This window comes from Heloderma suspectum, chromosome 1 (genome assembly GCF_057233095.1).
Source record: "Heloderma suspectum isolate Gila_16-S chromosome 1, 16-S_ref, whole genome shotgun sequence".
Lineage (NCBI taxonomy): Eukaryota > Metazoa > Chordata > Lepidosauria > Squamata > Helodermatidae > Heloderma > Heloderma suspectum.
In genome coordinates, this window is record NC_139458.1 from 83,234,419 (window position 1) to 83,257,394 (window position 22,976).

At 45.4% G+C, this 22,976-nt stretch overlaps 1 protein-coding gene across 4 annotated transcripts in view; it reads left to right on the forward strand.

The window, feature by feature from the left end:
• Positions 1-22,976, forward strand: part of PHF21A (PHD finger protein 21A) — a 228,779-nt gene that overhangs the window by 75,686 nt on the left and 130,117 nt on the right. For all 4 annotated transcript variants that reach the window (XM_084850563.1, XM_084850573.1, XM_084850583.1 and 1 more), the window contains exons 4-5: positions 14,857-14,889; positions 17,325-17,390. In XM_084850563.1, the coding sequence (XP_084706689.1) occupies positions 14,857-14,889; positions 17,325-17,390 (99 nt within the window). The remainder of the gene's footprint in view (positions 1-14,856; positions 14,890-17,324; positions 17,391-22,976) is intronic.

Consider the following 22,976-nt stretch of genomic DNA (forward strand, 5'->3'; position numbering starts at 1 on the left):
TTAGTGGATAAAGTAGCAGTTACAGGAACTCTGGGGGAAAGTGACCATGTTGCACTTGATTTCTTGGTTCTAAGGGAAACAAAAGCCGAGTGTAGTCAAACGCGTACCCTGGATTTTAGGAAAGCTGATTTTAATAAACTCAGAACAATGATCAATAAGGTCCCATGGCAAGCGATGCTAACGAGAAAAGGAGTCCAAGATGGGTGGGAGCTTTTAAAAAAGGAAATTCTCAAGGCACAATCACAAACAATTCCAACAAGAAAAAAAAAAAAGGAAGACAACAGAAGCAGCCAATGTGGCTTCACAAAAAGCTTAGAGATGACCCGAAAACAAAAAAGCACATATAGGAAGTGGAAGGAAGGCCAAGCAACAAAGGAAGAGTACAGGCAGGTAGCACAGAATTGCAGGGATGGTGTCAGGAAGGCCAAAGCTGAGAATGAGCTGAGGTTAGCAAGGGATGCTAAAAGCAACAAAAAAGCTTTCTTCAGCTACGTGCATAGTAAAAGACAGAGGAAAAAAATGGTAGTTCAGCTATTAAATAAGGATGGCAAAATGATAACAGATGACAAAGAAAAGGCAGAGGTGCTCAATTCCTACTTTGGCTCAGTCTCCTCCCAAAAGAGGGTCTATGACCCTCCTGGCATAGGCGAAATACAGGCTGAAGGGGCAGGATTGCAGCTTGAGATAGATAGGCAGATGGTCAAGGAACACCTGATTACTTTGAATGAGTTCAAATCTCCAGGGCCAGATGTACTGAACCCTAGAGTAATAAAGGAACTGGCAGAAGAGCTCTCAGAACCACTGTCTATTCTCTTTGAGAAATCATGGAGGACGGGGGAAGTGCCGGATGACTGGAGGGCTAATGTTGCCCCAATCTTGAAAAAGGGTAAAAAGGAGGAACCTGGGAACTACAGACCAGTTGGTCTGACATCAACCCCTGGGAAAATTCTGGAGCAGATGATAAAGCAATCCATCTGGAAGCACCTTGAAAACAATGCAGTGGTTACTCAAAGCCAACATGGATTTGTCAAAAACAAGTCCTGCCAGACAAATCTGATCTCATTTTTTGATCAAGTAACCTCCCTTGTGGACCGTGGGAATGCTGTAGACATCATATACCTCGACTTCAGCAAAGCTGTCGAGAAAGTGCCCCATGATATCCTGATGAGCAAACTAGCTCAAAGTGGGCTAGATGAAACAACAATCCGGTTGGATCCACAGTTGGCTACAGAATCGGACTCAAAGAGTGCTTATCAATGGGACCTTCTCAAACTGGGGAGAGGTAACAAGTGGGGTACCGCAGGTCTCAGTCCTGGGCCCAGTGCTCTTCAACATTTGTATTAATGACTTGGAGGAGGAGGTGCAGGGAATGCTGATCAAATTTGCAGGTGACACAAAATTGGGAGGGATAGCTAATACTTTGGAAGACAGAAAGAAAATTCAAAGTGATCTGGATAGACTGGAGCACTGGGCAGAAAACAACAGAATGACATTTAATAGGGATAAATGCCAAGTTTTGCACCTAGGAAAAAGAAACCAAATGCACAGTTACAAGATGGGGGATACGTGGCTCAACAACACTACAAGCGAGAAGGATCTTGGAATTGTTGTCGATCACAAGCTGAATATGAGCCAACAATGTCATGTGGCTGCAAAAAAGGCAAATGCTCTTTTGGGCTGCATTAATAGAAGCATAGCTTCCAAATTCCGGGAAGTACTAATTCCCCTCTATTCAGCACTGGTTAGGCCTCATCTGGAGTACTGTGTCCAGTTCTGGGCACCACACTTTAAGAAAGATGCAGACAAACTGGAGAGGGTTCAGAGGAGGGCAACAAAGATGATCAGAGTACTGGAAACAAAGCCCTATGAAGAGAGACTGAAAGAACTGGCATGTTTAGCCTTGAGAAGAGAAGACTGAGCGGAGATACGATAGCACTCTTCAAATACTTGAAAGGTTGTCACAGAGAAGAAGGCCAGGATCTCTTCTTGATCATCCCAGAGTGCAGGACATGGAATAATGGGCTCAAGTTACAGGAAGCCAGATTCCAGCTGAACATCAGGACAAACCTCCTGACTGTTAGAGCAATACGACAGTGGAACCAATTACCTAGGGAGGTGGTGGGCTCTTCCACACTGGAGGCCTTCAAGACGAGGCTGGACAGCCATCTGTCAGGGATGCTCTGACTTGGATTCCTGCACTGAGCAGGGGGTTGGACTCGATGGCCTTGTAGGCCCCTTCCAACCCTACTATTCTATGATTCTATGAAGTGTCTAGCAAATTTATTACAGCAGATGACCGAGGGTTCCAATCCCAATTTCTCTGAGCCCGAGCAAGATCCCAACAGACTCTTCACCACTCAGAACAATTTGAGGATGTGATGATAGACGTGTAATAAGGTTTTTTTGCCATCCTCACTGCTGCATAAGAGGCACAATGAAGAGTCTTTGCTAATCTTCGATCATACTTGCTCCGAGACCTGCGCCACCTGCACTCTAACTGTCATCCGGCCTGTTTCATTCCCCGTAGATCTTCTGTAAACCAAGGTGAATTATGGTCTCCGCAGCACTGGAGTGGGCGCTTGGAAGCGATTGTATTGATGGCCCTTCCCATCTCACAATTCCATAGTGAGGCCAAGGCCTTGACTGAATTACCAGCCCTATCAGCCAGAAAATCCTCCAGAGCATTCAGGAATCCATCGGATTCCATAAGTCTATGGGGGCAAACTATCTTAATTGGTCCCCCACTCCTGCAGGGAGGATCTGCTACTGCCGAACCAAACTTCACAAGGAAATGTGACATGACAATGGGGTTGTTGAACCCCCCCCCACCAGATCATCCCTCATCCACCCAACAGCAAAAACCAGGTCCAGCATATGTCCTGCCACATGTGTCGGGCCAGTGATGTACTGAGACAGCCCCATGATTGTCATGGTTGCCATGAAGCCCCGAGCATACCCTGTCGGGATAGCCTTGGTGTGGATGTTGAAGTCCCCCCAGAACCACTGCCCTAGGGTTCTCCAGCACCCCCTCTGAGACCATCTCAGCCAGCTCAGGCAAGGAGACTGCTGGGCAGCGGGGTGGGCAGTACACCAGCAGCATACCTGTTCTGTGTTGTTGGCCCAACACAACGTACAGACCCTCAAAACTGGTGCTAGGATGGATGGGTTTCCTCATGATGGAGATGGAATCCTTATGGATGATGGTAACTTCTCCCCCAATAGAAATCAGTGGAGAGAGTAAATAATGTAACTCTAATTGGGACCAAGTGTACACAAACAGGGGGGGGAGAAGGAGGTGGTGCCCTTGCCCTCATCACTCCTCGAAGGAGCATCCCAAAGGGGCGTTGGTGTTGCTCCCTTCGGTGGAGTTGCTCCTGCCAGTGGCAGACCCACCACCTCAGCCAGCCAGCTTATATATTTCCTTCCAAGAAGGGACAGGTGGAGGTTGTCGCAGCAGCTGGTTCAGTACCCGGGGGCCTGGTCCTGCAGGGAATGGTTGTCTGCCGGGCAGAAGTCCACAGTAGCTCTGTCCAGGCAGAAGTCCACAGAAGAGAGCGGTGCTGATAATGGTGGTGGTGGTGGCAGCAGCAAGCAAGCAAGCAAGCAGCAGCAGGCACTCCCTTTTCCCTGGATGGTGGCTTCTCCTTCTCCTACAGGTATTGGCTCTCCTGGGTCACCTCAGCCAGCCAGCCGCAAGATGTAAACATATTACCTCTGTGGTGGCATCACTCATCTTCATGTTGGCATCATGACTATAGGAAAAGAGATGCCTCATGCTACTACTTGTGATGTTGACTGCTGTGGAAATTGAGTCATTGACACTGATATCTACCACACTACAACCATTGATTATCCAGACATCACCCATTACCAGTCTGGAGCCACCAACTGAGCTGTGCTACAAGGATCTTTCCTCAGGAAAGAACGATTACTGCTCTGACTCTTGCTCCTGCTCACCCGAAGTGGTCTCCACATCTTCTCCAGATGCCACTGTGGGGAATCAAGCCCCCCTCTCACCCTCTGATGATGTCAGGGCCCTGTGCAGAGCAGATACTGTGAATGGTGAAATCTTTGGTTCTAGAGATCAAAGCTCATCTGATTCTTCAAGGGGTGCAGCCTAGCTTAGCTCCCTGTATCACCATTCCCATGCTCCCTACTCTTCTACATGTCATCAAATAGTCATGAACAAAGCTTTCCACCATACCTCCTACATCCAGAAAGATAGAGAACATATACAGGGTCTAGGAAGACTGCTCCTTCCTCTTTAAACATTCCATACTTAACTCCATAATTGTGGAGGCATCCCATTCTAAGATTAGGCAGAAGCCCCATTCTGCCCACATTGACTCGGAAGGAAGAAAGTTGGATTCAATGGGGTGTAGAATCTATTCCACTGTGGCCTTAGAACTCTGAGTGGCACACAATGAAGTTTGCATGGCAACCATCAGTTTCTATGGGGGGAAAGCGGCAACTTTCTTTGACTACCTCCCAGAAGACGTGAAAACCTGGTGATGATATTTCAAGGCGAAGGTCACAGAGTGGTGAGCCAACAAATCAATATGGCCCAGCATATGGCTGATGGTGGTTCCAAGGCTATGGCAGCCACTATATCACTCCAACATCTTTCCTAGCTTAGAACAGAAGAGTTAACCAGGAGCTGGGATCTAGAGTGGAAGGCCTCCCATTTGATGGAGAAGGACTCTTTAGTGCATCCATGTATGAGACTTTGGACCATGTCCGCAAGATGAAAACATCTGTGTGCAGGTCAGGGACCGCACCCCACAAATAAGAGCTGTCTCCAGACATCACATCACACCTCTTCAGGGTGTGGGGCACCCCTATGGGTAGTCTGCTTTGCTACATGCCTAACCCTTCTGCAGCAGGGCAGGCCACAATCTAGATTTTCTGGGTGATGCCTTTCTCCTCAGTTGAATGGGCACTCTAAACTATGCCTTCTCTCTCATCATATGATGTGAGCAAGGTAGAGGAAGACAACACTCCCTGTATTCTAATAACCCTGTGGTGGCCATGGCAACTGTGGTTCATGATGTGGCTCCTTCTCTCTGACCACAGCTTCCTCCATCTCCCTTGGAGACCAGATCTTCCTCACCACGAACAGCGGTGATCAGACACCCCGATCTCTAAATCCTTTGACTCACAGCCTGGAGTCTGGGCGACCTCAGCAGTTCTCCAAGGAGATACTGGAGGTAATAACTGCCTCCTCCAAATCTTCTATGAGTGCTGTGTACACCACTAAGTGGAAGGTGTTTTCAGCCTTTCTTATGCCAACAGGACAGAGTCCCAAATCTTGTGCCTTTTTTGGAGTATGTGTTCCTTCTTAATCTTGAAACTAAGGGTCTAGCACTCTCATCCCTGAGAATATACTTGGCAGCTATCTCAGCTAATCATGACAAGGTTGAGGGTTTCTCCCTCTACTAGCATCTGGATGTCAACCTTTTTCTTAAGGGACTTGCTTACCTCTTCCCGGCATGGAGCCTCTCAGTGGTACTGGTGCAATTAACACCAAATCCTTTGAACTGATAGCTACAGCTGACTTACAATTTTTTACTATGAAGGTAGCGTTCCTCACCATCATTACTTCAGCACTCAGAGCAGGTGAGCTCTGTGCCACCACCAGCCAGCTTTGACATTCCACAGAGATAAGGTGGTTTTGTGACCTGAAACTGTTCCTTTCTCCCTAAAGTGGCGTCGCAGTTTCATTTGTTTCAGGATATCATGTTGCTAACATTTCTTCCACGTTCTTTCTCACTGTTGGAGACCAAGCTTTGCTCGCTAGACATGCGGAGGACTCTCTTGTTCTACCTCCAATGTATGGCCTTGTTCCAAACCTCCCCTTGTTCCAAACCTGCCACTCGGGTCTGAGGAAAGGATAACCTTTAACTCCAAAATGCTTCTCTAAATGGGTAGTGTTGACTATACTCCTCGCTTACCAGCTCTCATGCCTTCTGACTCCCCTGAATGTCCTCAGCCACTCAGCTGGGGCTATGGCATTGTCTCCTGTCTTTCTTAGGGGCCACTTCCCCAGCTGTGCAGCACTGCAACATGGGCTCATTCTTCATCAAGCACTACTGCTTGGACATCAGAGCTTGTACAGATGCAGCTTTTGGCAGGGCAGTCCTCTCTACCATCTTGGCATCCCATTTCCTTCCTCCAGTGTGTTCGTTGGTTATCAGTCACCCATATGTGTGAGTCACAGAGACCTCAAAGAAGGACAGGTTGCTTATCTGTCACTGAGGTTTTTCATGTGCTCATCTGTGAACTCACACAAGCCATCTTCCTCCACACTTCGATGCCTCTCACTTAAGTTATTCCTCCACTGCGGTGGACTTAGAACTGAGCAGCAGCTAGGAGCCATGCCTGGAGTGTGTGCAGAGGGGGTGTGCAGAGGGGGTGGGCAGGGCTTCCACCTAAAACTTTACTGAGCCTTAGACTGTTCCGAATGACCGTTCTGCACAGCACCTGGAAAACTGCAAATTGCCCAGAAGGCCTAAACTCATATATCCCAGACAGAGCAGGTAAGACCCACTGAGGATAGCGGGACCTAGTTGCAGGTGAATATGTAAAGAATTGTGTATTTGTGGAAGACTCATTAGACTTCGTACATTCATCAAACACACCTTTGCAAAGAATCTTTTCTGCATGGACTAGACAAATCCCATCACTATTAGCATTGTTTTCACAAGCATCACATACAGCATCTCAACCAACTTGATCCTCTGAAAGCCTAGGATGCTGTACGTCAAGTGTGAGGTACCTGTTTCAGCTTGAGGTACCTTGGCTTCAGCTTGGCTCAAGATAAGCATGCTGGGGGGCAGGGCCATCACCCTTGATGGCATGCTCTCTTGGCGCACTTCCCTACACACAAGCATTCACCATGCACGCGCACACTCATAGGACTCAGCCAGTGCTTTGAGGAGCTGCTCCTTGAGGCTCTGGCAAAATCATACACTGGCTTTGCTCATTGCTTGCCGTCCTCATTGGGATGGTGATTGGCAGATGGAGCAGACTCAGCCAGTGGCTCATGGAGCTGATCCTTGAAGTGCTGGCTGAATCGTGTGCTGGCTTCACTCCTCCCTTCCCCTTCCCTGCTTAGAGAAGGCAAGGGAGGAGCAAAGCTGACTGAGCCATGGCTTAGAGGAATACTCACTGAGGCCATGGCTCAGTAGCTCTCCTGACCCCTACCTTCACTGAGGAGCAGGGGTTTGGGGAGGGGCCTTGTCTGAGGCCTCCATGAGCTGGCGGTTCCCCATCCCTGCTATAAGTGGTTCTTTTCAAATGGGTTTGGTTGACTAAATCTAGATTCTTGCAGACAATTGTGGACAAGCTTGACACAGTTTGATAGCATGAAGACAGTGACACAAGAAAGTCATATCTCTATTTGAGCCATTATCTCCTGTAACTTATCAGGACTACACACTTATTCCTAAGCAAGTCTTTTAAAATCAATGAACAAGCTTCCTTTCAAGACAAGGATCAAGAAGTCAGAGATAATATTTGCAATGGAAGAAATACTTGCCTAGCATCCTATACTACTTGGTATTTGAACTGCCATATTTTAAAAATGTTCAACCTTTTTCAACATTGCAAGTGTGTAGAGAAGCAGGCAGAAAGTACCCAAAGAATGTGATATTGTTTTTCACAAAGCAAGAAGCTTAATCTTGTCCCAATTCTTAAAGGATTATTGTTTTTCATGTATTATTTTAAAAACACTGAAGTACTTGGTGCTGTTGTTAATGCCAATTAACAGCAATAATAAGGCCCTTCCCTCTGGCTAACAATTTAATTAACAAAAAGTAACACAAAGAAGCAGGGCAAAGGGAATGAGGTAGTGATCCCCCCACCCCCCGGAAAAAAGAAAAATAAGATAAAGATGGCATTGTGAAAAAGCACAATTTGGGCAAATCTGACACAGGTCAAATTCCATTAAGCTTTTGCTCTGGGTTTATTTCATTTCATTTCTATACCGCCCAATAGCCAAAGCTCTCTGGGAGGTTCACAAAAATTAAAACCAAAGAGCAAACAATAAAACAATATAAAATATATAAAACATTAAAACCACAGTATAACAATACAACCAGAATAAAACCTAGCAGCAATGCAGGGATTTAAAATCCAGAGTTAAAACAGCAAAGCTAAAACTCTAGAAAGCTAAAATGTTAAAATGCCTGGGAAAATAAAAAGGTCTTTGCCTGGCGTTGGAAAGTATATAATAAAGGTGCCAGGCAAACCTCACTAGGGAGCCCATTCCACAGCTGGGGTGCCACAGCAGAAAAGGTCCTCCTCCTAGTAGCCACCCACCTCACTTACTTTGGCAGGGCTCATGGAGAAGGGCCGCCGAGGATGATCTTAAGGTCTAGGCAGGCATATATGGGAGGAGGCGATCCTTCAGATAACCTGGCCCCAAGCCGTTAAGGGCTTTGAATGTTAATACCAGCACTTTGAATCAGGCCCGGAAATGGACTGGCAGCCAGTGCAGCTGGAAAAGTACTGGCGTAATATGAGCTAATTGGCCAGTCCGTTAACAATCTTGCTGCCCTATTTTGGACCAGCTGAAGTTTCCGGACCGTTTTCAAAGGCAGCCCCGCGTATAACGCATTGCAGTAATCCAGACGAGAACTTATCAGATCTTGGATAACTGTAGCTAGGCTATCTCTGTCCAGATAAGGGCGTAGTTGGTATACCAGCCTAAGCTGATAAAAAGTGCTCCATGCCACTGAGTTCACCTGTGCCTCAAGTGGCAGTTCTGGATCCAAGAGCACCCCCAAACTACGAACATGATCCTTTAGGGGGAGTGCAACGCCCTCCAGAACAGGTTGAATATCACCTAGCTGGGCAGACGAACCACCCACTAACAATACCTCCGTCTTCTCTGGATTGAGTTTCAGTTTATTGGCCCTCATCCAGTCCATTACCGTGCCCAGGCCCTGATTCAGAACAGCCCTGCCTCACCTGGGTTTGATGAGAAAGAGAGGTAGAGCTGGGTGTCATCCGCATATTGATGGCACCTCAGCCCACACCTCTGGATAACCTCCCCCAGCTGTTTCATGTAGGTGTTAAACAGCATGGGGGATAAAATAGAGCCCCATGGACCTCCATGGCATAATTGCCATGGCACAGAGCAATAATCCCCCAGCACCACCTTCTGGAATCAGCCATCCAAGTAGGTGCGGAACCACTGCAGTGTAGTGCCTCCAACTCCCAACCCAGACAACCTATCCAGAAGGATACCATGCTTGAAGGTATCGAAAGCTGCTGAGAGGTCCAGGAGAATCAACAGGGTCGCACTCCCCCTATCCCTCTCCCGGCAGAGGTCATCCCACAGGGTGACCAAGGCAGTTTCCATTCCAAAACCAGGCCTGAAGTCTGATTGAAATGGATCTAGATCAGCGGCTCTCAACCTGTGGGTCGCGACCCCTTTGGGGGTCGAACGACCCTTTCACAGGGGTCGCCTTAGACCATCACTACGACAACTTGGAAGGGCTCAGCTGGGTGGATTACAGTGAGCCCGGCGGCTCCGATGGGGCGCGATGCGCGTCTCGCCAGCGTGACACTTACGATACGCTCAGCTCCGACGGTGAGTGGAGGAGGCGTCGGGCCGACGGCGAGCTGCCGCCACCGAGGGAGCTTTTCTGCCCATCTCCACCAGCTTCTCTCTCCCTCGCCACCCCGCTCCCGTCTCGCCTCGCTCTCGTCTCTTCGCTACACAAAGGTGCCGCTGTTGTGCCCCGCTGCTCCAGGATGAGCTCGGAGGGGCACCAGGCGCTGGACGGGACCGGCGGGGTTTCGTGGCAGGCTTCGTGGGCAGGCTCCGCAACAGGCCCCGGGCTTGCCTCCGACCATGTGAAGAGTTCCGGAGACGGGCCTATCCAGGAGGCGAGAGAGGATAGGGATAGGGATGAGGATGAGGAGGTCAGTCCTGAGCCAACCCTTCGAGGTTAACCGTCAAAAGAAGCCCAAAATCTTTGGGTAAAATCCAACTAAAGCCCTACTTAAGGTAGACGCATTGAAATGAATGGGACTGACGTTCATAGAATCATAGAATAGTAGGGTAGGAAGGGTCCTATAAGGCCATCGAGTCCAACTCCAAGGTAGTCATGACGGTTTTAAGTCCTGTTCATTTTAATGGGTCTACTCTAAGAAGGGCTTTAGTTGGATTTTATCCAGAGTTGCCCAATTGCCCAGCTGTGGATTTTGAAGTTATTGCCTGGCTTCCTGCCCCTGTCTTGGCCTTTTACTTAAAGAGAGGAACGGTGTCTCTGAGTGTGTGCAGAGTTGCAGCTGTGAGAAGATGCAGAGTGGGCCTCTTGAGCATATGCAAAGGTCTTGGGCATGTGCAAAATGGCCCTGTTGGAAGGGAACACTGGAGAGGCAGTCAAATGGGGTGAGTGGGCTATGGGTGTCATTAAGGCTGCAATTAAATGTGTGCTTATGTGGGAGTAAGCTTACTTGAGAGTAAGCCCCTATTGAACTGACAGCGGGGCTCACTTCCTGGGCAGGACCAAGGTATTTTGCCTGAAGCAGAAAATCCAAACGTAATTCTTCCTGCTACCAAATTCATGCTAACATGGGACCTGACCCACCAAGACATGCTCCTGCACAAGCCCCATTGAAAGTGCAAGTGCTTTCAGTGTGGGGCACATACAGGGGAACACCCTGGTGGGTTGTGCGCCAGAGATCAGACCATCTGCCTCCAACTGCTGTGTGTGTTTTAGTTTATAAAGTGTTATAGTAACTTTCAGTTTTTTAAGGGAGCAATGACACAAAGCAAATGGCAAGGTGTGGGGTGAGGGAGTAAGGGAGAAGGAAAAGGAAAAGACTGGTAGGAGAACATAAAGATGCAGAGGGATAAAATCATACCATCAGAGTTGGAATGAACTCTGGTCCAGGGATGGGGAACTATTCTGGCCCCAGGGGCCGGATTGCCTCCTGGGACAACCTCTGGGGGCAGGATGATGTTGAGGTGGGCTCACTCTCTCCTGAAGCCCCACCTCCTTTCTCCAAAGCCCCCACTCCTGACATCTTTAACTGCTCAGAGATATTTTTTAAAAATATGATAAGCGATAAATAAATCTATGAAATAATAAACAATCAAAGTCTCTTTTTCCATGTGTTGAGAATATGATGAGGTGCTTAGCCTTCCCCAATCTGGTGCCTTCCCAATGTGTTGCACAGCGTCTCCCATCATCCCCAGCCAGCTTGGCCAACTGAACAGGCTGGTGATGCTAGGAGTTGTTGTTCAGCACATCAGGAAGGCAGCAGGTTGGGGAAAGTGGCCTAGATAGAAGGTGAGTCTCTTTCACCACAGAGGATGTCTTTCATCCTACCGAGATCCCTAAGCAAGCGGGGAGATACCTAATCAAGGAGGAGGCTCTTGGACTTCCCGACCCAAGTGTCTTATTTTCTGACCATCTTGAATACCACCAGCTGAGTTCATGCCTGATCTGATGGGTTATGTAAGTTGTAGATGTTGTCTGCTCCTCTCCAGTCCAATACTCCAGTCCCCACCAGCCTTCCCCAACCTGGCACCCTCCAGGTGTGTTGGACTACAACTCCCATGATCCCCAGCCAGCATGGCCGATAGGAGTTGTAGCCCAGCATATCTGGAAAGCTCCATGTAGGGGAAGGTTGATTTTGCAGCTGTTACAGAACGTGGCGGCTTGCCTGATTAAAGGCAGCCGCCGGCATGATCACATCACTCTGGTGCTGATGGAGTTGCACTAGTTACCAGCTGTTTTCCCGGCCAAATTCAAGGTGTTGGTTTTGACCTTTAAAGCCATATATGGTTCTGGCCAGCCTGTCTTAAGGAGTGCCTCCAGCAACACCAGACAGGCAGCTTAACAACATCAGCCTCAGATGGCCTTCTCTTTGTCCCATCAGCCAGGACAGCTAGGCTGGTGAGGACAAGGGAGGGGGCCTTCTCTGTGGTGGCCCCCACTCTGTGGAACTCCCTCCCTAGGGAACTCCACCATGCCCCCTCTTTAATGAGCTTCCACCACGCATTAAAAACATGGTTCTTCAGGCAGGCATTTGGGGTTGTTATATTAAGACTGTTACCCATGCTACACCATGCTTCAAGACAAAATTTCATTTATTTGTAATTAGAAATAAATATTTCACAATATATAATTACATATTGGTTTTGTGATTAATCACTATGCTTTAATTATGTTCAATTTGTAACAATGAAAATACATCCTGCATATCAGATATTTACATTATGATTCATAACAGTAGCAAAATCACAGTTATGAAGTAGCAACGAAAATAATTTTATGGTTGGGTGTCACCACAACATGAGGAACTGTATTAAAGGGTCGCAGCATTAGGAAGGTTGAGAACCACTGATCTAGATAATCCGTTTCATTCAACAGTGCCTGGAGCTGTCCTGCAACCACCCGCTCAAGCACCTTGCCCAAGAAGGGGATGTTGGCCACTGGCCTATAATTGTTAACATCCTCTGGGTCCAGGTTAGGCTTTTTCAGGAGTGGTCTGATTACTCTCTATCAAAGAGGAGTTTACTACCTCCTGGACCCAACCAGACATCCCCTCCTTGTGTGATTTAATAAACCATGAAAGGCAAGGGGCAAGCACACAAGTGGTCAGTCGGACTTGGTCAAGCACCTTGTCCGCATCCTCGGGCCTCAGTAACTGAAACTCATCCAATAAAACTGGACCAGACTGCTCTGAACACCTCTACCAATGGAACTGTAATAATCGTGGTGTCCAGTTCATGGAGAATCTGAGCGACTTTGTTTTCAAAGTGCCGTGCAAACTCGTCACAGCATGCAACCAAGGGTTCCACAGTCTCTCTTTCTGGCCCAGACTGTAACAGGCTACGAACCACTCGGAAAAGCTCCCCTGGACGAAATTGAGAAGATGCAATGCTGGTGGGAAAGAACTGTCTCTTTGCTACCCTCACCGCCACAGAGTAGGCTCGATAATGTGCTCTAACCCATGTTTGGTCAGACTCGGCACGAGTTTTCCTCCACCTGAGTTTGAGCACCTCAGCACGAGTTTTCCTCCACCTGAGTTTGAGCACCTCAGCACAAGTTTTCCTCTAGCCGTCTCCCCTCTTGCTTCATTGCCCTCAGCTCAGGTGTATACCAAGGAGCTGGCCGGGCTCTGCTCAGAGGGAGAGGGCGCTTGGGCACGATCGTGTCAACCGTCCGAGTCATCTCTGCATTCCACAGAGCGACCTGGGCTTCAACAGGAGCACCAGCCATACTAGCAGGAAAATCCCTCAGAGCCCTCTGGAATCCATCGGAATCCATTAGCGTCCGGGAGCGGACCATTTTAATAGGTCCCCCACCCTTGCAGAGGGGGAAGGCTGCCAAGAGTCTAAACCTCTACAGGAAGTGATCTGACCATGACAAAGGGACAGATGTTAATTCCTCCAATTTCAGATCACCATCCTCCTGCCCAGTCGAGAAAACCAGATCAAACGTGTGTCCTTTTATATGTGTTGGGCCGATGACGTGTTGGGACAGCCCCATGGTTGTCATGGTGGCCATGAAGTCCTGAGCCGCCCTGGATACAGTGGCCTCGGCATGGAAGTTGAGATCCCCCAGGACCATCATCCTAGGGGTCCTCAACACCAAGTCTGAGACCACCTCCGTCAGCTCAGACAGGGAGTCTGATGGGTAGCGGGGTGGGCAGTACACCAACAGAATCCCTAATCTGTCCCGGGTACCCAACTCAGGATCTGCACTCGAATGAGCAGGAAGCCTAGAGAGAGGGATTGAATTCCTATAGACCAGGCAACCCTTCCTCCCCGACCCTTGATTCAGTGTTGGTGCTGCACTGAGTACCCAGGAGGGCACACCTGGGAGAGAGTAACCCCTCCCAGTTCCCCCGGCCAGGTCTCAGTAATACATACCAGGTCAGCCCCCTCATCCACAATCAAATCATGGATGAGGGAGATTTTATTTTGGACCGACCTGGCATTCAGCAGCAGCACCACCACCAGACCTGAGGGCAAACTGGTAAGTCCGCCAGGAACCGTCAGGTTGGGGGAAGAACCAGAAGAGGGGATAGCCATAAGGTGTCTAGCCCCAATTCTCCTCAGCTGGCCTGTTAATCCCCCAACGCCATACCTCCCCCTACCTGTGACCACAGTTATGGTGGCGCCTCCCCAACCCCCTGAGTTGCTCAATGGACTTCCCAGGCACATATTAAAATGTTACAATGTAAAATATAAAATAGTATGAAAGAATATAAAAGCTTTTGCTAATCTTCATTGGTTCCTGAGATCTTCTCTTTGTCTTGGCAAATGCAAACAATACAAACAATGCTGGAACTGAAGGAACAAGACAGTGAATAAATCTGGAGGGTATCTCACATGATTCTTACCATTTATTCAGGGAAGCAGCAAAGTTTCTTCTTAACATAACTCTCTCATGTTGCATCCACCAAGAGCACACACAAGCAGTTCTAAAGTTTTTGATTGTATAAACAAATAGTTTTGTGATTATCTGTGCTCCTCATTGCAGTGGGCGAAGAAGGCACTGGTTCGTGGTGACAGCTATTAGATTAGACTACTCAGATGAGTTAAGTTTCTTTTTTTCCTAGAGACTTTCCCCGCTAGAGTTTTTTTTAGCAACTTCCATCTCCATCCCCATTAGTAGCATAAAGATGTGTATAATGGTGATAGTAATAGACAACATGTTTTATGAGAAGCTATGGTTATATGGATGCACACAATATTTGAAGTTATTCCTGAGCATGATAACCCCTGATTCAATCTTTAGCTTTAGCCAAGGGACACTGTATAAAGTACCCTTGAAGAACATTCAATACACCATAGAAAATACTAATGACTCTGTCTTCTCTTCTTAGAAACTGGTTGCCCAAATGAAGCAGGATCCACAGGTAAAATACATTTTGTTCACACTTTTCATACCATTCTTAAAGTTGTAATACAAGAAGTTGTAATACAAGTTGTAATACATTTTCCAAAGTGGAATAGAAAAGTGTATGAAACTATATATTGAGTATATAGCCTTGATAGTTCCATATTTGGCGGGGCTGGTTCTGTCGATGCTGTGTTTACAAGAGGATTCTTGCAAATCATCCCAGGAAGAAGGTGGTTTATTTTTTTTTATTATTATTTAGTTTATAATATTGTTTACTGCTTTTCAGCTGTTTAACGGTTCTCAAAGTGATTCATGCAATAACATCAGATTTATAGGCAGATATTGCCTTCACAATGACAGACCTGAGGAAACCCAAGTGCTGTTGATAATACCATGTGGCTCCAAGGGTTGTGGTAGCAAAAGGGGATGCTGGCATGCCCTCATCCCTTTAGGGTGCAATCCTACCAATCCTCTGAGGTCGGAGGCTACTGCCTATCCAATGCAGGGCAGCTGAAGAGAGAATTCCCTCCATGCTACGGCTGCTCTGCAGTTTGCCGCAGATACCTTATTTTGGGTGGGGCTGCGAGGAAGGGGTGAGAACGGGGCTGGAGACCCATAAGACACTGTTGAAAACAGCTTCTGGGGTCTCCTCCCCACCCCCGGGAAAACGCCATTTTCACCCTTTCCATACAGGCATGGACAGGCACGGAGGGGGAGCTGCCGCAGTTCTGTCAGTGCCAGCTACAAGGGGGAGGGGGTGGGGAGTGCAATTTTCCAGCTCCAAGCTTGTAGCGCTGTCTACAAGCTTGGAGCCTGAAACTGAAAAATCCTATGTCCCCTAGATACTTTCTAGGGGACATAGGATTGCTTTCTTACATGCGCTGCTTAGTTCCTGGTTCGTGTGAAACTGTAGTTTACTACTGCAGCAAACTGCAGTTTCCAATTTGGCTGTGATGACAAACTATGGTTTGCTGCAAACCAGGAAGTAAAAGTAAGCAGAGTGTGCAAATGGAGGGAGCAGTGCATGGGCATGAGGCTTGATCATGCAGCTCCAAACCATAGTTACATATGAACTAACCCTATATTACTTGGCAAGGTAATGACACAAGATTAAGTAAATATCAGCATCATGTAACTTGCGCAGCTACCAGTTCATAGTAGTTAGAAATGAGAAAGGTATACATTACTATAGAAATAATGCCGAGTTCTAGAAGTTAGGATGATGTGTATGACCTGGTTCCCACGCAACATCAGTTCATGGGTTCTTTACCCCATGAATTGATGGGGCTGTGCTGGAGAAAGTGAGCATGTTGCCTCCCGCGCACTCACCACTTCTCCCTTGCATCAGCTTTCATAAGCAACCCAGGAACTCTGCGTTCCTAGGTTGTTTGATGAGACATGCAAACCCAGAAGTCTTGCTTGTTGAGGGACAAACAGTCCAGACTTTTAACCCAGCAACAACCATGGGTTAAATCTCTGGTTTGTTTGTCCCAACAACCTAGAGTTGCAGGTTCACACATCGCATCAAACAACTCAGGAACGGGGCATTCCTGGGTTGTTTATGAAAGCTGGTGCAAAGCGGAACTGGAGAGCTGGTGGGAGGCAGCATGCTTGTTCGCTGCTGTATGGCCCAGATTAACTGGATTGTTTAATCTATAATTGATCGTTACATGCCAACTGAGCCAATAAGTTCATAAAATATGCATTTATATGCTAAACACATACATGATGCAATACTAAGATGACTGTAGCAATTGTAGCTTGTTCAAATACTTGAGAGCTGGAAAGGCACTATCTGCTGTACTACTGTTAAAAGCATTCTTCTGAATTAGAGACGGATATTCCAATTTTGTATTTGGTATGCTTGATAACTAACTTTATTTGTTGGTATAGTCACCTTGTCCCAGACCTAAAGAATGAAATCTGCAGTGATGCTCATTTGGAGGCACTTGGCATGTTCAGATTTAATGGATATGCATAACACATATGTATCCACTAAAACTTTAACATTCAAATTCCCTTTATTTTATTTCTTTCACTTCATGTACACAGCAGACACACATGCTGGGGAGAAAAACATTCAAGTGTGAAGTAGCCTTTGGAGGTGGGATGGTGGTTTTATGTTAAAATTATCTCTTGAAATAATTTCATTTTTTCTTTAGTGCAGTGTGTGTTATGAAAAAAACACTTCCATAGAGCATATTGTAAAGCACCCCTGGATGTCCTCATTAATTAAGCCTTTTAATGTCCATGAGCATTGAAAAGAGCCACTATACCATTGTTAACACTGAGCAGTTCAAACATGCTTCACTGTTGAGACATCTGATTTGTTACAGTCTATAAATGCTTTATTATTTATAGCCTATTTTAGGGTTTCTTTAACTTCTACTACTACTATTCTATGTTAATGAGTAGAATAGCTTTCTCACAGATACTTTTTTCTCTAATCAGAATGCTGATCTGAAGAAGCAGCTTCATGAACTCCAAGCCAAAATCACAGCTTTGAGTGAGAAACAGGTAAGGAAACGGGTATATTTTTAACACATGTTCTAAAGATATGTCTCCTCCCAGCTACCAAGAGAACTGCTAAAAATGTTCATGTGTGAAAATAAGTGTGGGCAGCCAACACTTTGGATCTTGTTCGACGTATTTAGCAAAACAAAAATAAGTATTGGATACACTAGTCATGGACAAAATGCAGTTTATCTTGAGCTATGTGGTGCTGGAAACTAACTGAAACTGTAGCATTGCAAAGTAGACTAATGTGTAAACTTCACAGTGGACGTGAGAAGGGATTGGGCATGTTTACATTTTAGAAGATCATAAATTTTACAATACACTTGTCAAAATAAGTTATTCAGTTTGTTCTTGAATTACACATTTGTCCGATTCTTTAAAAATATGAACATCTGGTTGATTATTGGTTGATTTTTTAACCTCCCCTCACACTTTATTTGTGTGACATGTGTTTTCGCAATCTGCAAGGGTTTCAGTCGTTTGCCTTTGTTGCAGATACTCTTATTTTTTTCTAGCTGTTATCTCAGTGTATTTTGCCAGTGTTCTTGCAAACTAAAATGAAATCTCTGAGCAGCGTGAACAAAAAACAGTGGTTGTTTTTTTTAAAATACTTTAAATTTTTGTTTACAAATTGAATTATAGTGTTTCTCTTTTAAAAATCCAGCTTATGAAATGAAATCTTAATTTAATACAAGTATAAAAGTCTACACTTGTAATCTCTTAGAATTTAATCTATGATCCTTGATCAAAAGCCCATTTGGCTTTTTTCAGCTCTTGTTTCTGGAAAGTTCTGGATAGTTATAGTATGATCCAAAGAATTGCTTAGGGTTATGTAAGAGGCTTGAGCTAGCACAGTGGATATAAATAAATAAATATATATATATATATATATATATATATATATATATATATTTTACTTCAAAATATCTTATACCCCTGACATGACAAACTGCTTTTGAAACAGTTAGCTGTATGGCATGATGGGGAGAGGCTGCTTTTTGAGGGAAAAATAACCCTAAAACCTTCTTTGTTCATGGAATTAGTTTTGTAATTCTTTGTGACCTGGCTTTAGCCTTCAAAGAAGTGATTTGCTTAGTACCTTTGTTCATATACAGAGACAGGAAATGGATCAATTTCACAGTTGTCCCCTTGCCTCCCACCAATTATAATTATGCAAAAGGTGTGAGGGATTTGAGAGTATGCTTCTAAGTAGTAGAAAGATGCTATTTAGCTGCAACTGATACATTTTCATGTATTATTTATAATACATATACCACTTAATATAATAAAAACATAAAAAGTGGTTTACATGTAAAAATATAAAAAACCACTGTTTAAAATACACCATTAAAAACAAATACAGCTACAGTAATAAGAAAGAAAGAAAGAAAGAAAGAAAGAAAGGAACAATGCAAAAAACAGTACAATGGAGCAGCATCATGAGACCATTACTTACAAACCAGAAAAAGTCTATGTAACCAAGTGTGTTTTTAGGAAGCGTTTAGGAGAAAACATACCACGTTTTCTGCCTCCCAAACCGCACAGTAGAGGGCGTTTTTAAAGGGTGCGCACCACAACTGAGAAGGCCTGCTTTCAAGATTTTACATGGTGATATTCTATTAACAGACAAGGCATCCTCTAAAGATCTTAAAGGTTGGATGGGTGTATATATAGGGGAAAGCGGTCTGCTTCATTGTTCTAGAAACAACGTAGCAACCACACCTATTCTGGAAATACATGAATTACAAAATGGGAATTCTGATCTTAATCTAAAGGGTTTGAAATGTCTTTTTTGGTGATTTAAATCATGACTTAAATAACTAATTTACATCAGTACATCCTGTCTTTGTGTGTAGCCTGTTATATTTCAGGGTTATGATGTAGGTCTGAAGAGCTAGTCAAATAGAGGTGGCAAAGGATGAACTTTAAGAACTTGCTGACAAATTAAGAGTTTGGAATTGCTTAATAGTACTATCTTTGAGAGTTCCTAAAGAACTCAAATGTGAATTTGACACTAAGTTAGATACCTAATTTAGAATTAGACGGTAGCCAAAGTAACAGAGATTATTTTTTAAAAGGATTTGATGATGATACAGAAAATGTAGAGGGCTGACTTTATCCAACATAAACTGATTGAAAGTCTTTATTAGGATTACAATTGCTGAACAGGTGGGACTACAAGCCTTCGAATAAGAATGACTATGGCTTCTGCAAAAGACAACTCTTTCCTCTTAGAATTTTTGTTTGTGTAAAACACATGGTCTGGTTTGCATGGTCATGGTGCTTGCTGGTGGCCATTTTGAATATTCAACCCCCAGCGGGGGGTTACCATAGTTTGCCTTGTAGTCTGGACCTGGCCGACAGGGGCTGTAATGCTCAAATAACCCTACAAAAGACCAAGGTGGGCTGCGGTGGTTGTGTGAACCCAGTCATAGCTAAACAGAAGTTTACAGAACGGTGAGCAAAGTTGTTAGAGAGACTGTCCTCTCTTCTCTGATAATGATAAAATTGTGGGTCACCCACTTAAGTTGATCAATAAGAGATTTAGGACAGACAGAATAAAATAATTCAGACAGCACATAACTAACTTAAGGGATTTACTGCCACGTGATGTGGTGACGGTTACTAGCTTGGATGGCTTTAAAAGTAGATCAGACAAATTCATAGAAGATCTATCTACTGCTTCCAGTCACTTTCTGGGGGGGACAAACAAAGATGGTAGAGCTGTTACCTTCATGCCTCGCTTGTGAGCTTACCAAAGCATCTGGTGGATCAGCAAGATGGAATAGAGCTTGAATGGATCCTCTACGGCAGTCCTTGTCTAGGACAATAAAATGCAAAGATTGAGCGTAATTTGAGCAGTCCTAGTAATCAAGGTTATACCAGGCTTTTTGAGTACCTGGGACTTGTGTGTTCCTACTCTCTGTGCAGCTGGAATTATATTTTCATAGTGTAATAATCTTAGTAGCTTGTTTTGCCGGCAGCCTTTTCTGTTTTTTGCATTCTTTTGTACAACAAACATTGAAGATTGTGCAAACCAGCATGTGCAATTTCGAAGGGAAATATAAATAATTTATAAATACGATTTTTCCCTGGAGTGCCTGCACTTCTGTAAGTTTACATGTGAACACCCAAAGTAAAAAAAACAAAAAGATAGCATGTTTTAAATTACACGTTGGCTCAATTCTGATGTGATGCTTCCATAGATTGGTAATTGGAAGCAACCCTGCAGACTTCTGTGCTCCTCCTTCCACCCCTGTGCATGGATTCCATCCTCTACTTCCTCCCTTTCACTAATCATAGTTTGCCGTTATGTCTTAATTGGCAAAATACAGTTCGTACCTTGAATTCAAACTAAGAGGGCTTAGTGGGTTTGCAAACTGGTTTGGACGCAAGGTGCTAACTATAGTTTGCTGCTTTGGATGTCATGCGAGATTTGATTAGAGAAAACTAGGAAGTTGAGTGAAGGTGTGAGTGTTTGAGTCTAGAAGGTATTCTCAGTTGCCAAACCACATTACTTGAACCATCATGAAATGTATAGAAATATCTATATTTCACAATGGTTCAATTTGGACACAAATTAGGGAGCAATCCTATGGCCAGTAGACACTGTCTAGAGGGCCATAGGATGTTTAGGTTTCTGGGATCCGAAGTCAGAAAAAGGGCTCTGACTTCAGAGGCCAGAAACCAGCCCCCCCCCCGCCCCCTTGGAGCCGGCGTGTTTCTCTCTGTGCTGGCTGCATCTCTGCGCTTGGAATCAGCATGGAGATGGGGGGAAAGTGTGGTCCTGGGGATGGGGAGAAGACCATGGAAGCCACATTATGAAGCTTCCTATGTGCGTCCCAGCCTCCTTCCCTCCCCCTCCCCAAAACCACGGTTAGACAGGTAAAATCACCTGTCTAGCCAAAAATGCAGGGCAGCTGGAGCACGGAAGTGAGTATCACCTCTGTGCTCTGGCTGCCCTGCATTGGATATTCAGCAGCCTCTGACTTTGGAGGCTGCTGACTATCTCAGTAGGATTGCGCCCTTAAAAAACTAAGCGTGCAAGTACATTGTGGGCTAAGAAGGAAATGCTGCCATACGTTTCTACCCTTGAGCAAGTAGAAGACGCAACTAAATACCTAGTGACCTTTTGTGAACTAAATTTCCTCATGCCTTCTCACCTCTAACTGTAGAAGATGCAACTAAATACCTAGTGACCTATTGTGAACTAAATTTCCTCATGCCTTCTCACCTCTAACTATTTAAAGGCATCTCCTCTGTTTCCAGGAGCCTAGGATATTTGTGATGGCTGCTTATTCCATGTAGTTTTGGCTTATACCAAATGCAGTAGGGAAGAAAAAATCTTTTTGTTCTTATATGAAGAACTTGGTAGTAATAGTAGTCTGTTTGCTTTGTTTAGAAAGCCCTTGTGAATCAGAGTGCTGCTTGGAAAGGGAAGTAAAAGTAAAGAAAGATGAATTCTATCCCAGATTACTAATTTTATCTTTCCACCTGATTCTCTGGGATCATAAGACAGCTGCGGGTTGCCATTGGTTATATGCTGTGTCTTTTCCTTAAGAGTAAGAGAATGCTTTGTGACAAGAGAGTATTATTTATTTGTTATTTGTTATTTTTATTGTATGTATGTATGTATGTATTTATTTAAAATATTTCTTGGCCGCCTTTCAGGGCAGAAGCCCTCCCAAGGCGGCTTACAACAATAAAAAACAGTTAAAATATTTAAAATGTTAAAAACATAAAAGCAATAAAAGCCAACAATAAAAACAACAGTTAAAGCCAACAATGATGTTAACAGCAACAACAGTAGCAGTCATATCAATAGAAGGCCAAGGTAAAATAATATGTTTTCAAGGCCTTCTTAAAAGTCTGCAATGACGGAGCATGGCGGACCTCTTGATGGCAGCTTGTTCCAAAGGGGTGGGTGGGGCCACTGCAGAGAAGACCTCTCACATGTCTTCACCCACCTGACTGCTCTCATGGGTGGGCAAATGAGAAGGTGTGGGTGGGGCCACTGCAGAGAAGGCCTCTCTTTCTGATCTTAAAGTGCAGGCAGGCTGATATGTGTCAGGGTGGAAACTGAGCCAATAGAGCCCCAGAGCAGTTCTGATTCTGAGGAGGAACAGCAATCCATGGGAGAGGAGCTCACTCATCTCTCACAAGCACAGCAGCTGGCAGAGATTCCTCCTGCCAGCATTCCTGGGATAGATAGTGACCCTGGCAGTGAGAGAGCACTGGAGGGGGACTTGCTGGACGCTTGGCACAGGCGCAGGGAGCGATGACAGATGGAGGGCGCGGAAAGGAGGCGTAGCGCTCGTTTGGCGCGCAAACAGTGGTCGTGTCCCGAGGACCCAAGGGAAAGAGGGAGGATCTCTCCCTAGCCCATAAGTTCAGGGTCTTCCCGTGATTCTCCTTCAAATGGGGACCAACTGCCTTACCTGGAGCTTAGGCTACTGTGCTATCTTTCCGAAGTGCTGTTCCTTGCTTTGGCGCTAGCAATTAGTATTCTGAAAGAGTCATAAAGGAATAAAGTCTCGGAAAGAATTCCTCGTCGTCTGTGTCCTGAGTTGGCTATTGGTGGAGACT